Source organism: Phragmites australis, chromosome 14 (assembly GCF_958298935.1).
Source record: "Phragmites australis chromosome 14, lpPhrAust1.1, whole genome shotgun sequence".
NCBI classification, from domain to species: Eukaryota; Viridiplantae; Streptophyta; class Magnoliopsida; order Poales; family Poaceae; genus Phragmites; species Phragmites australis.
This window is the reverse complement of record NC_084934.1, coordinates 30025524-30039983: the sequence shown is the minus strand read 5'-3', so window position 1 is coordinate 30039983 and position 14460 is coordinate 30025524. Positions and strand designations below refer to the sequence as shown.

General features: G+C 43.8%; 2 protein-coding genes across 2 annotated transcripts; one reads left to right on the top strand and one right to left on the bottom strand.

The window, feature by feature from the left end:
- Window positions 1–775: 775 nt before the first annotated feature.
- Window positions 776–3409, top strand: LOC133890418 (protein neprosin-like). Its single transcript, XM_062330792.1, has 5 exons — window positions 776–937; window positions 1588–1743; window positions 1961–2014; window positions 2792–2944; window positions 3020–3409. The coding sequence occupies exons 1-5, from the start codon at window positions 776–778 to the stop codon at window positions 3407–3409; spliced, it is 915 nt and encodes a 304-aa protein (XP_062186776.1).
- Window positions 3410–4413: 1004 nt separating this feature from the next.
- On the bottom strand, window positions 4414–9550 carry LOC133891536 (probable galacturonosyltransferase 7). The gene is made up of 9 exons (XM_062332263.1): window positions 9242–9550; window positions 9012–9043; window positions 8808–8879; window positions 8379–8475; window positions 7649–7710; window positions 6837–7135; window positions 6206–6563; window positions 5564–6106; window positions 4414–5231 (listed from the first exon to the last, which is right to left on the bottom strand). The coding sequence occupies exons 1-9, from the start codon at window positions 9369–9371 to the stop codon at window positions 4950–4952; spliced, it is 1875 nt and encodes a 624-aa protein (XP_062188247.1). The 5' UTR covers window positions 9372–9550; the 3' UTR covers window positions 4414–4949.
- Between the last annotated feature and the right edge of the window lie 4910 nt (window positions 9551–14460).

The window sequence follows — 14460 nt, the reverse complement described above, 5'->3', positions numbered from 1 at the left end:
CATTTGGGTCACTGCTGCGAGGTTAAATGCAGGTTCAGGCAGATATGGCTATGCATTTGGACGAAATTAAGGTTGGAGCCAATTGGGGTGATGAAACTAGCTTGGAGAAAGGAGGAGCTGCAGGTAGAGCACTAACAGCCTAGCTGAATTGAAACAAGCCTAGCTGCAGTTTCTGACTTAACCAGCTGCACCTCTAGTGACACGGGTCCACCATGGTCCTTGCTAAACCATTTGGAGGCTCCGAGTTCCTGTCACACTCTCAATGCCAAGACATGGAAGAATTATTTGTGGCATTTGGAGAAGAAACGAAGCTATATATATAAACTGAATTATTGTCACATTCTAGCTGGTCAGTGCATGGCACTCGATTGACAGTATTATGCTGCTGATTTGCGTCGCAATAAGCGAGCATGGACAATCAGGGATTCAGGATAACGTTCTGTGATGAATTTAACCAAACGGCCGGCAATTAAACTGGAGCATGCACGTACGTACGAACGAACAGACTTATAAGCAAGTTGCAAGTGCAAGGCCCCAAAACAGCTCGGCTCGGCAGCAGTCAGTCAGCGGAGCAGAGTCGCTTACCGACACAGCTGATGCAGCTTCATGATGCAGAAGACGAATGCTCAATCCGAGCAGACTGACGCTGATAGCGTGTACTAGTGCACTCATCCCTTTGAGTACTGTATTATTTACAGGTTAATCAGTCGGTTAGATGGATGAACGTAACAACCACCACGACGCATCGTCATCGAGTATGCATGATAGACGACGGATGACCGATGGAGGAATGGTCGTCGAGCATCTTGTGAGCTGGTCCTTCTTTGCTATTGCAGTGCATGATGATGAGCCAAGCTCCGTTGCGGGAGGATATACCTACCGTTCTGGCCTTCTCCTCCAGCTCATGGCATTTTCCCTCACCGACCAACTTTGGCTAGTAAACATTACTAGCTTTTAATAGTTATCAAGGGCATTTCAACATACGTATGTATTGTCAGTAATTCCAATTAGCTATGTCTGTCCATGTCGTTGCATAGAACCGACCATTGGAGCTTCCGTAGCCTCTTGTCAACTTTCTTCGCCCATGGTGATCGCAACAAAGTCAGCCCTCCTGACACCATTCGAATATCCTAGCATGTCGAAATCTTGCACACTTCTTTGTGTCGTCCATGTATAAATATACCTGCAAACTAGCTTGGAGACGAAGTGTATATGCAGCACACACAGCGCTGACTTGCTACTGTGATATGATCCAAATGTCCCTAAAATACCTCCTTGTCATTGCTCTCGTTTGGCTGGGCGACCTAGCTCCACGTCACGGCGTCCTTGGAAGATATCTAGAGAGCCATGGCGAGAACGGCGGCATTCTACCGGGAGATGCACGGCCTGCGTTGATGAAAGTGCCTGACGCAAAGGCTGGTCGTGATATCAGCCACGTAATAATCCTCTTGCTCAAATTAAACATGTGCTGTAATACATATGGAGTACGTACGTACTTAACTATTTGGCCAGGCAATATCATGCATGTTCAGAGCGAACAACAATACATAACATATCCATTAATTTTATTTGCTAATTTTGATGTAGTGGGCTGGCTATCGGACAGCAGAGGGAAAATACTACGGCACGGTTGCCAGGATAAACGCATGGGACCTGAAACTGAAACCTGGTCAGATTAGCAGTTCAGTCATGTGGCTCTCAAGTGATGGAAACAATAATCAGATCATGGCAGCAGGTTTCCAGGTAACTACTTGCGTGCCTAGACAATGAATGCACTTCCTTGCTGTTTCTTCTTCTTCTTCTTCTTCTTTTCTTTCGAGCAATTCCATCCTTGCTGATTCTAAGGAACCCGGCCAGTGGGAAAAAAAAATCTTCAGACACATTATCTGAAAATAATTTTCAGTACAAAAGAAGTCAGAACCTTTCATCGCACTCCTTATTGTATGTCTTTGTTTTGCAGATTTCCCCAGATGCCTACAACGATACTGATCTTCATTTCTTCGTATCATGGACAGTACGTGCAATTGATTTCGCATGATCATTTCCACTAATTGATTAGAGGGTATATGAAAAATATATGTTTGCGTGGAAAATAAACTTTATGTTTAAGATTTGGTATTCGCTAAAGTATTAACCTTTCTTAAGATTAACGACTCCATATCATTCACGTTATTTCTGCATGAGTGCATGCGTGGGAGTCCATATCAATTATGATGCATGGCACGCTATTTTTTTAGGTTGCATGGACACCGGACTCCTCCTTTGTTACATTTAGAGCGCTATTAGAAGTCCAGTAGGATCCATCCGTCCTGGTTTGTTAGGCGGCTAAATCAACAGGTCTGATGTTTTTCTTTTTTGGGGATTTTCTAGTATGGCTCTTTTTTCTAGCTAGCACATATGGCTTACTAGCTTAGGTTTACCGTGGAGCCCCTGTAAGAACCTCCAATTACTAAATATAGAGTTTGTTTGGTAGAGTTTTTAAAATAGCTCTTAGAGTAAAATCAGTTGAAGCTCTGTTAAACGATAATTTACAGCTTTCAGCTCCCAGAGTGATTCTACGAGAGCAATTTTCTAAAATGAACTAGATGTTAAGAGCTGAAAAAATCAGGTTCCTCTTATATACTCTTACAGCACCATTTTCTATATGGAGTTTACCCTAGAGAATCACTTTTAACTACTAAATCACTTTAATTAGATAATCACTTCTCTCAAAGAATTTAGACCAAAGATAACTCTACCAAACAAACCTATAAACATGCACTGATTTCTCATGGACTAATATTCTCGGCAGGCTGATGGGTTCAACTCAACGGGGTGCCTCAACACACAGTGCCAGGGATTCGTGAGCTCAACGCCGGCGGCAAGCATCTCCCCGGGGTCTACGGTGGCACAACCGTCGGTCTACCATGGCAAACAAGCCGACTTCACCATCACTATTCTCAAGGTTCCACTCGGCTCAGGCTCCTGATCTGATGCGTCGTCTATATACGTCAAACTGGATGGGAGCAAATGCATGCAGGACGTAGGAGCAAGAAAGTGGTCGCTGTACGTGGACGTGTCGGGGACGAAGCAGGAGCTGGTCGGACACTTCCCCGCCTCACTCTTCACCGGCCTCCTCGCGGACCACGCGACGGAGGTCAGCTGGGGCGGCAACGCGTGGTCGTCCGCGTCGGCCGGCGCGGCGCCTCCGATGGGCAGCGGGCACGGGCCGGGCCAGGGGTTGGGCGGGTCGGCGTACATCGCGAGCATCGGGGTGTTCGACGCCGGGGGCAACTCCAGCACGCCGGCGGCCGCGAATGTGACGTCGCTGACGGACGCCAAGGAGTGCTATGATGCGAGCGTGTTTCAGGTCACGAATGATGATGGCGCCTTCTTCTACTACGGAGGGCCTAATGGTTGCGATCACTAGAAGCTGTGGTCCATCCGTCCATGGATGGTTAATTTATGAGATCGTATATATATATTCGTGATGAACAAACGCAGGATGGCTGTTCTGATCGATTTTCTACGGAAGGTCCAATAAATAAACTTGTTTCATCACGGCAGAACATGGAGAATTCCGATGCGTTCATAGTAATAAACGTAGCAGCAGCGTGCTGATCCCGCGGTCTCACCTGTCGTACGTGGCGCCGAGACACAGCCCAGCGACCAACTCTCGGGCGGTTCCAAGGCGCCCGTCCGTCTCCGCGCGGCGGCCGAACAACGTACGTACCTTGCTCCCCACACCGGCGGCCAGCGCGGCGCTCCATCCATGGACAGGCCAAGTCAAGGTGCCGCAGCAAACAGCAACGACCTTCAATTCTGCGGGCAACTTGGGGTCCTCCTCCGGTGGCCGTTCGTGCTAATCATTGCTGTCATGCCATGGCGCGCGGGAGCTCAACTCGTTTGCAGAGAAGCCAGAAACGAACGGAGGCTTATACGCCTCTCGATCACTGAGCTTCATCTGCACGAGCCCAAGCTAGTGATCCCAAATTCTCCTTTTCATTTCTCCTTTTGATTTATCCCTCTACAGATCGTCTTGGAGTCTAAGATTTTAAAGGATGCTGCGGTTCTATGCATCCCGGCTTCATGATTTTTTTTTTTCGGGATTTGTACGCTCTTGTATCACCGGCAAATGGAGGATCTGCCCTGGTCGGTGTTTCAAATACCGACCACAGACCAGCTCAGATCCTGAAATTTTGTACTATGCTTCACGGTTCTACACTTCTACTGCCATGATTTTTTCAGGAACCATGCGTGCATTTCGGTCAAACTAACGGGGGCAATCAAAATCAAACTAGCTTGGAGAAAGGGGAGCTGCAGGAAGATAGAGGACAAGCAGTTTGCTGAAACAAGACTCACGGCAGAAAAGGCATTCCAGTAGCAACCGCGGCCAAAAAATGCATACAAGTTATCCACAGAACTGTCAACAGGTTTGGAGAACAACCTTTCCAGGATCGTACTTTTGATAAATAACCATGCGCTACAACTAAGAACAAAAACATAACTAAAGAATACATGTAGGTGCCCTTATTGGCAGAGGGGTAAATGGCAACAAAAAATCAGCATCGACGACCGTAACACACTGGTTTGAGTAAATGTGCTAAGACTCATAAAAAATCCTATCTATTAATCTGGACGATGTGTTTGACTGTTTACTTGAAGCATAACTCTTATCATCCTTGCTTGCTGGTGCATAGTCATCTGATTTATGACTAGTCCCAGAACGCAGAAACTGTCAATCAAGCCTGTTAATTCTTTGAACAGATGAGCTGCATCTACCCACTCCTTTCAACACTGATAGCCAATGACTGCACCGCTTTTCCTGTTCAACAGCTGTGTTTGTTGTTCTGGTGCACAGTGCCACTGCATTAGTTTTGGGGCTTTACATGCATCCAATCAGCCGATACAAAACTTTAGTGAGGCCAGCGGATGTAGAAATTCAGTTCTGATTTTCAGGTTCATCTGTGTTATGGATTTACATTGCACTCTTCCATAAATCGATCTCCTTGAATGAGAAACCTCCTCCAGTATTCCTTGTAGTCCGGTATACCTAGTTCAAGCCAAGGTTTCATATTACCATTGTAGTGCAATGATGCAGATCTCTGAGCAATCTCTTCATCAATTCCATAATCATATCCAAGTCCAGCCAGAGTCAACTTTTCATCAAGGGGATAGATGAGATGTTGGAAAGATAGCAAGCTTAAAGGAAATGCCGCTGCTCGCAGAGATTCCTCATCCTTGTATTTGAACTGCAACAAAACAGGAATTAGATAAATATATGCACCGTGCTGACCATATGAAGCAATATGTACTAAAAAGATTAATATTTTTGACAGATATATCAGAGAAAATTCAAAGAATGCCAAAGAAAGCAACTTGAAGTCCAGAATTGACAAAATAGTGAAAAAGAAAAGAATGCAGCATTCTAAATAGTTGTTGCAACCTGTAGGTCACACCACATGTGCACCGTGCAAAAGTTCTTCTAGCCTGTTAACTTGCAAAAGAAAAAGAAAGGCAGACCACCCAATGTGAGCGTCCCCTTTTTATCATATATGCTGTAGCATGACAGAACAATACAGACCTTTTTCATGAGTAGCAGATAATTCTCTGTAACATTATGTTCCCTCCATTTATCCAAATTAATCAAATTCACCCCTGACATCCATGCACATGACTTGGGATCATATGCTGTTTTACCAAAGAGATTTCTCACTTGACCCAGTTTCAGACCACAAAATTTGATAGCACCGTTTACCTTGTCCCCCATATCAATATTCCACAAGAAAGACAGATCACGTTGAACAACTACATCATCATCCAACACAACCACCTTGTTTAGATTCTTGAATATTTTTGGAATAAGGAAATGCGAGTGGCTGAACAGTGACAGGTATTCCATTCTTGTGTTCTCAGTAGGCTGCTTAATGCTCCTAATGAGAAAACGAAACTCCTCTGGCAAATAGAGCTGCCGGATACTATATTTTGGCAACTTCTCCAAAATAACGCCTTCATAGTTTATGATATGGAGTGCTGCTTTTTTATACGAATTCCTGGCAAACCAGTGCTTCATGGCATAGAAGTTCTGAGCATCAGTTAGGATATGAAAAGCAAGGTTGTCTGGCTCCTGCAAAAACACACACACACACACACAAAATAAGAACACTAGGGATGCCCAGCCCAAATGATAGTGCAAGAATTGACATTGTAAATATCAGTCAAATACCTTACAGCTGCTCACAGTTGAGTTGATCACGACAGAAGCTGCAAGAATGTTCTTAGACAGTATAACATAGTGCCTATATTTTGGATCGCTGAACTTGCGAGAAGGAGAATCATCTGAATTCAACGAAGACGATTTGAAATATTCTAATGTCAACCTCATAGAAAGACAATGATGACTTTTCGGCAATGTCTGGGCACCGAGATTGTAGAGGAATGCACTCTGCTTCATATGAAAATGAGCTTCATCCTCGGTCATATCAAGTATCTGGCGAAGCTTCCTGTCAACATTGTTACAATCCACGGTGCAAGATTTGGCTCTCACTATTGTTTGCTCCATCTGCTCTATCCTCTTGTTGATACTGAAATCACAAGACGAATGTCATTCAATTAATCTAAGTAGTAACCCCTAAAGATGATTTAGAAAATTATTCGTAGGTTGAACTTAAATCCCTTTTGACTCTTTAATGCATAAATTCTCATAAGAGGCATCCAGAAAAAAAAACAATTTAATTTATACGACTCCCAAAGTCAGCCCAATGCAGTAACACAATCATCATACGATGCAGCTTTAAGACTAATCACAGTGAATTATGTAAGGATCAGAAAGCTTAAGCACCAAATTTAATTCTCACAAGGATGGTAGATCAGCATCAACTGTAGATACACTAAGAACCCTCTCATGGTTTTGTATGTTTTGCTTCATTTCCTGAGTCAGAGCTTCCTGTCCTTGAAGTTTTGCAATGCTTGGATAGTATGAGCGCGCTACAAAGAGCTGGTCCTTCAGCCTTTTCACTATAGAATCTTTCATTACTTCTTTGTGTTCTATGGACCAGAGACAATAGCTCCCAAATTCAAGTTGACAAGCTTTCGCCTTTTCCACTTCATCAGCTTTTGCACCTTTTTGTCGCCCATTTATATCTTTGCCAACCTCCTGAAAGGAATATATGTGCACTATGGATTGTTATATCAGCATAGCTATGGCCGATGCAAAGGTCAGGAGGAACAGGAAGGAACACTGACAGGAAATATGAAGTTATGCTTCAAAAAAGTACTGGGATGCACTATACTCAAGATTGTCATAAGATTATCTTGACTTTTTACATTATTGGTTATCTTGACTTTTTACATTATTGGATTAGTTCGACTACAATGACGGGAAATTATTCAGAATGTTGCATCATGTAATCTTTGATCTTCAAGGTGTTTGAGCTAAAAAAAATTAATATCTGGTCATTTTTGTGTTATAGTTGCTGCCAGCCTGCCATTATATGTTTCTATTGTGTTCAGGAAATATTTTTTAAAGTATAGCTTCATATAGCCAAAGCAGGACACCAGACTTTCATTTTAATGACAGAAAATGTCTTAGAATAAGCAAATTTTGAAATGACATATAGTAGCGGTTCTAAAACAACAAAATACAACTTTGAATGCTAAAGATCCATACTCTTGTGCCTCGAGTTGATTCCGTCACAGCCTTCGATGGTTTAACTTTTGGTGATGGAAGAACTGCGTATGTTGCCAACTATTGAGTCAGATGTCAAGAAAAGCAAAATAACTACAGCATCATACATGGAAAAAACGGATACCCATCCAGAACGGATGGACTGGAACCTATAAATAGCTTGACCAAAGACCACGTGTGATAGTGACAACTATGCGAGAGTCAAAATAAACCAGTGTGACTTGCCTGGAGATAGTTGGGTACTTGGGTAACAATAATTGCTGCTAGGTTCTAAAGTAAATCTTGGAAAAAGGAGGGAACCAAGAGGGAGGCAATGGAAAAATTAATTCCAAGAATGAAATCTTAATGAACATCAGAAAATGAAATGTCGAAGAGCTATGAAGGTAAATCACGTCCGCATATATTTTACTGTAGCACCATTGTGCCTCATGTAACCGGAAAGACCAGTTTTCTCCTAAGTTTACCGGATGCATAACTTAGAGCCTGTTTGGATGGGAGGGATTGCAATCAAATTACTAGGATTTTGTTAAAATTTAACCTATATCCTAAAATTTCCTAGAGCAATCCTCCCTACCCACACCCTTAAAGTTACAGTCCATGAATTATGTTCTAGCATTAACAACAATGGCATTTGCGTCTAGAAAGCCTAACCACACAACTTACATTGAAATCAACAGTGTTGCACGTATGGCCTTTTACTACTATGACATACCTTTTGGTTTAGCACGACCACTGGACAAGTGGTGATCAATCTGCTTATGATGCTGAATGCCTCCAGCACTACCTTTAGGTATCTTCTTTGGTGCATCCTGAGGAAAATGCAACTGTTATGGACTGCAGATGCAACCTTCACAATTCTTGAACAACTTTCTCGGATATATTATACTTCACGAACATGAAACGGTAAAATGATGAATAAACTTTTTTAACATGTATAAAACATTATCCCCCAGAGCCTTAAACAAGTTTTAAAATAAAACATTATCCCCAAGAGCCTCAGATAAGTTTCAAAAATCCTTGTCGCTCTTAAACAGGTGATAACGAATGGGCATTGTGGCACCCCGAATAAAGTTGCCATTCCGAACCAAACAAAATTACAAAACAATCGCCATCACTGGATAGGAGTAACAGCCAAACAAACCTGTCTCACTCCACCGACAGCACCACGACCAGCCCTCTCCTCCACGTGCTCGAACGAAGGGAGAACGACCTCCTGAATTCAAACGTAGTAAAACACAATAAGAAAAGGTAGCGGAAATCGCTGACCCATCTCCCTCCCACATCTAGAATTCCAAATCAATCGACATCAGTCATCAACAACGGATGGGGGCAAACAGTGCTCCACCTGTCGGTGCCGCTCCTCCGTCGTCACATAACCTGCATCACGAACCAATCGGAAAGTAAGCCAACCGAATCTCCAGGATGAAGCAGTTAATCAAAAAAGCCGCGCAGGAATCGAACAACCGCTAGGCGCCCAGATCCACCCGAGGAGGCCGTGCTCCGAGCACGGAGGCCACACCGCACGCCCCCGCATTGAGACTTGAGAAGGAGGGAGCCGTCAGGGGGGCTACATACCGGAGGGTGAGCGGTCGAAGAGGAAGGTGAAGGGCACGAGCAGGGAGCAGAGGACGAGCGCGAGCACCGCCACGCGCGGGCCCATCCGCCTCTTCGCCGCCGCCGCCGGTAGCAGCGGCGGCGCCTTCATGGTATCCTACTCCTCCGGTTCCCGGCGCCCGCCGCCCCTCGGCTGATCATCGCACTGCAGGCGACCGAGTTGGAAGCAGTTGCTGCGGGTCTCGGCGGCCACTCAGGGTTGGGATCTGCTTGATCGCCGCGGCGCAGTGCGGTTCGGTTCGGTGCGTCAAGTGAGTGGACCGGGCTGGGCCAGTGACTGGTTGCTGGCCTGCGCGCCGTACCAAATCAAGAACGAAAGCTGCGCCCGGAAGCGTCGAGGATTAAAACTCGCATGAGATTTGTTCTTTTTGCTGCACAGGATTTTTGGAATAACATTTATTTGATAAACATTGCAAAAATATTATCATTTTCAAAAAATTAAAAAAATAGTACCCTATCAGCAATTAGCCTGCCGATATCTACGATTCACCATCGAATAACTACTGATTCTACAATCCGTCATCGAATAAATTCTGTTTACTTCTATACCATAAAATAAATGTTTCAGTTCCTTATATACCATGGCTTTCGATACTGTCCTCCGCTGTACTGTTCAAGAACAGTACCTGAGAATAAAAAAGTTGCAAAAAAATATGTCAATTTTTGTGCACGCTCTATAATTCATAATCAACCCATTTTAACTATATTCACCTAAAAATACTGTGTAAAATTCAAACTAAAAATTCTCAAAATGAGCTACTTTTGTAATACTGTGCATTACAAAGAACTAATTTTTTCACCGCGGAAGATAATTTTAGAAATTATTACATCACATTAGAGGAATATTAGTAAATTTTCTCAGATTTTTTGTAAATTTTTATGAGGCTTAAAAATTGCAAGAAGTTACAAAAGTAGTACATTTTGAAGAATTTTAGTTTGAATTCTATACAGTATTTTTAGGTGAATATAGTTAAAATGGGTTGATTATGAATTATAGAGCGTGCACAAAAATCAACATATTTTTTGTGACTTTTTTTATTCTCAGGTACTGTTCATACTGTTTATGAACAGTACAACGGAGGGTAGTATCTGAAGTGGATGGTATATAGGAACTGAAATATTTATTCGATGGTATAGAAGTAAACAGAATTTATTCGATGATGAATTGTAGAATCGGTAGTTATTCGATGATAAATCGTAGATTTTCTCTTAATTTATCGACATGTGCTTTATGCCCGATAGACTCCCTACTTATGCCTCAGTACCTCTCGATAGGTCAATTACCGATAGGTCACATATAGATAATTGATTTACCGACATGATATTATTTTTTAATTTTCTGAAAATACATAATACTAAAACTCTGCTGCACAGCCTGAATTCTGCAGCACCAGCCAGATTCAAGCCACGTGTCCCAGTGACTGGTTGGAAGCGTCGAGGATTAAAACTGGCATGAGATTTGTTCTTTTTGCGAGGCATCAATCGATTTTTCTTAAGAAATTTACACTTGAACACCCAATGAAAACGAACGGAGTGAATTTGTAATGGAACATTGGGAAAAGGTTCCGGGATTCCTGATACTCATATACGAGATTAGGGCATTAGGCAGTGTTAATTTCATAGGGTCCAAACAAGCATTCAGCATCTTCTGGCGAGTCCCCGAAACGTGTACGTGCACACCAGCCAAAACAACGCTGGGTTCACCAAACCATAGTCCAAAGCCACCACCAGCATATGTAGAGAGAGAGATCCACGTACAAGCGACGACGACGAGCAACCTCAGTTTGTTACATGATCATGTAATGCCCTTCTTTCTTATAAATCGAAAAGTCGGATTCCAGACTGCTCAATATCTCGACCACAGATTCTCCCTTGGATCCCTTGAAGCGCTTGACAACATCCTCTAATGATACCTGAAACAATATGAATTGTCAACACAGGTAACAGGAATAATATGGGTTTTCCTTGGCGTAAGAATATATCTTACACAAATAAGTGCAGCTAGAGTATACTTAAATGTACAGGGTGTAAATATACAGATATACTCTTACAGAGATAATATACAAACAATCGCTATCCCACAGGGACATAGGACCGATCAAATCACTCGGTATGTGTCTAGTTAAGGTGTTTTTTACCTATAATCAGAAGATATAATCTATCATAGCAATACAGTAATACAAATGTCCCTAGGAACGTAGCGCCCAGCCGATCGTCTATTACGGTGTCGTACTATCAAGATGGCCTACACTTACGTTGGGATATCAGGATAGCCTCCACTTGTGTTGCATTAAATGTATGTCACTTTCTTGCAGGTGGAGGGTGGCTAGTGGGCCCTCTCTGGTCGATCTTTCTCCTAGGTTAGATGACTCTCCCCCGAAACTTCGATGAGCCTGCTTAGACTCCAGAAGGCAAGGACTTTGGAGGCTGATGTTTCAGAAGGCTAGGGCTTCGAAAACTAAGGCTCTACAAGGTTAGGGCTTCAGAAGGTCCCAAAGCCTGGTGATTCGCATAGCCTCTAGGGACCTGTTTTATCCACAAGCGTGGTCCACCGGGGCCAGCCATGTGCGGTGCGCTCCTTCGCGGCTTTTCCTGATGCCTTCGCAAACCTTCCTTTTTATATTCGATGAACTTGTGGCCGACGGTCGTTCAGTATCTTAGATGTGTCCTGGTGGTCCTTGGGCACTAGATAATGCAGCAGTTTCTAAGGATTGAAGTCTCTCGTCGTGGCGGTAGTGGAGCTCACTCCGGTGCTGGTGGTCACCTTCGGCAGCGGTGGACGGAGAAGCTGGGCCCGAACAGGAGAAGACCTACAAGGACTGCAATGTAATTTTACTTTTCTTAGGGTCTATGATGCAATTTGGGGATGTATTATCCTTACTTTAATATAAAATCCATCCCTTCGGAAAAAAAAAACAGTATTTCTCCTTCTAAAATAGATGTTTTAGATTTGTATCTAAAAGTAGAGCATACACTCCCACACACACTCTGCTCAGGATGAAGCAGAATCCACCACGCTCAGTAGAAGTCAGGGATCAAACCCGGATCACGAGCTTAGCGCCCTTGCGCCGCCTTGACCGTCGCGATCTCGCATCGGGTCATGCTCACTCCAAGACGTGTCTGGACAGCAGAAGTTGTGGGGTTTAGGGGCAGCATCATCGTCCATCGAGCACGCTGTCGATATGCATGATATGGGACCAGTTGGTTCACCGGATTAACATACGTTACTTGTAGTCAATATGCATGATACGGGCGTCGGCAATGACGCATACGATCGATTGACGAGTAATAAACCTCGTCTGCACTTCATGTTCGCTTGAAGCACAAGGACTTACGTTAAAAGTTCACTGCTGAAAAAGAAAACGAAATCTCATTATCCTGACATAGCCATTATCTCATACTAATAGCATATTTTGACTTATGCTTGTCAAAAGAACACTTTTTTGGGACGAAGGCAGTTTTTTTTTTTTTGCAGCCTCAATATTAAGTATAAATTGTAAAATCTAAACTCAACACTACACTCAACACACGTGCACACCTATACATATTAAAATCTACAATCTATACACATATATTTTACTGAAAAGATTCACAAAGGCTTCACAAGAACACGTCGCGTTTTTATCGTGGTCTACGTACCCTTGAGGCTCCCGAAAGAAATCCATCTGGGACGACGGCAGTTTTGTCTGAAAACAAAAGCAAGAGAGACGACATGGGCCACAACACGAATATGAACTCAGGCCGATCAATACTAATCAGGCCCACTACATACTGGGCTGTTTCCTCCGCCTCGGCCTTTTCTTCTCCCGTCGTGGATACAAAAACAGCAGCCCAGCCCATGGGATCTTGTGGGGGGGGGGGGGGCATGGAACTTTCGCTCTCCCTCCGAGGTTAAGATGTTCCAAAATACATGTCTAATTTTAAGTGTTGAATTTTTTGTTACTTTTCAGTCACCTTTTTTAACCATTATATCAACAACATCTAAGACTGTTGCAATTTTGAGCTATGCAGTTTTTTTTTAACATAACCGGCAAGAGAGATGCCCTAGTCCCGCACCAAGGAACAAAAGGTATATTCTCGCGCTATAATACACCCTAGGTGGTGCGCACCGGTAAAGACCCAAATCTGGTTTGGCCTTTGATTCACTTAGCAATGGCAGTCACAGACCGCTCCTTTTGCTAAAAAACTCTTCGGTTTCGTTCACTCCAAATCTCTCTAGTGACCAACTTGACTAGCAATTTAAGGCATTTACTTGAGTTAGTGACACAATTAGCTATGGATGTCTATCATGCATGCACCAATGAAGATTGGGGCCGGTTTACAGGCATGATGGATGGTTGATCGACCTGCAGTGCCAGAGTGCACCACACCATCCTGGTGAAGACGCACTCCGAGAGAAGGTGAAGACAATCTTCATTCATCTGCTTACAGAGGGAGCAGAGGGTGTTGCAAGGTCAGCTTCAGCGAGCGAGGTGAGCAGCAGTCCAAAGCCTGTTTTGCAAGGCCAACCAAGCCAAGAATTTACACTTGGGCGGCACCTATGCCTTCCAAAACAGCTGAACGAAGTCCTATGTTTTGCGTGGAACCTCGAAAAAGCAAGTCATAGGCCGATCGGGTAGAGTATTTCCCCCTGTCAAGAGAATTTCCAAGTGATAGAGTCAGGCAAATTCGGTTGTAAACGAACAGCGGTAGCCACGCTCCAAAGCCAGATGATAAAGCAAAAAGGAGCGGTGACGTGCCGTAGGGCGGCCACGTTCTGAATCCAGGATTCAGAATAGACCGTGCCTGGTCTTTTGGCCTGAGGCTCTGCGCCCAAGCCGAATGCTGGAAAGATATGTCCTCTCCACATCCAATCAAAATTGAATCTCCGTTCCAACCCAGGCCTTATGGGGGCGTCCACTCCTGCCAGAGCGAACATTGCCTAAGCGCACGACCAAAAGCCTCAAGGTGAAGGACACCTAGGCCACCAAGGTGTTTTGGCCTACACACCCTCTCCCAAGTCCCAACTGACCTTGCATTTGCCTCCTGACAGAGCTATGCAGTTGAAGTTTTAGGTGATTGACAGACAAACAAGAGACTTGGCGATTGAAATTTAGCCAAGCTGCCAATCTGAACAAGGTGAGGTACAACCACGCGTGCATCAAATCATATAGGTGAATTTTCAAAACCATCAGCCCACA

What these genes read in the sequence shown, in the direction of transcription:
- LOC133890418 (XM_062330792.1), top strand. Translation starts at nt 776, where the DNA reads ATGACCGATGGAGGAATGGTCGTCGAGCATCTTGTGAGCTGGTCCTTC. An exon ending in TCATGGCAGCAGGTTTCCAG is followed by an intron (nt 1,744 to 1,960) that starts GTAACTACTTGC and finishes TTTGTTTTGCAG; the next exon opens with ATTTCCCCAGATGCCTACAA. An exon ending in TCACCATCACTATTCTCAAG is followed by an intron (nt 2,945 to 3,019) that starts GTTCCACTCGGC and finishes AAATGCATGCAG; the next exon opens with GACGTAGGAGCAAGAAAGTG.
- LOC133891536 (XM_062332263.1), bottom strand. Translation starts at nt 9,371, where the DNA reads ATGAAGGCGCCGCCGCTGCTACCGGCGGCGGCGGCGAAGAGGCGGATG. An exon ending in CTGTCGGTGGAGTGAGACAG is followed by an intron (nt 8,476 to 8,807) that starts GTTTGTTTGGCT and finishes CATTTTCCTCAG; the next exon opens with GATGCACCAAAGAAGATACC. An exon ending in CAACTGTGAGCAGCTGTAAG is followed by an intron (nt 6,107 to 6,205) that starts GTATTTGACTGA and finishes GTGTTTTTGCAG; the next exon opens with GAGCCAGACAACCTTGCTTT.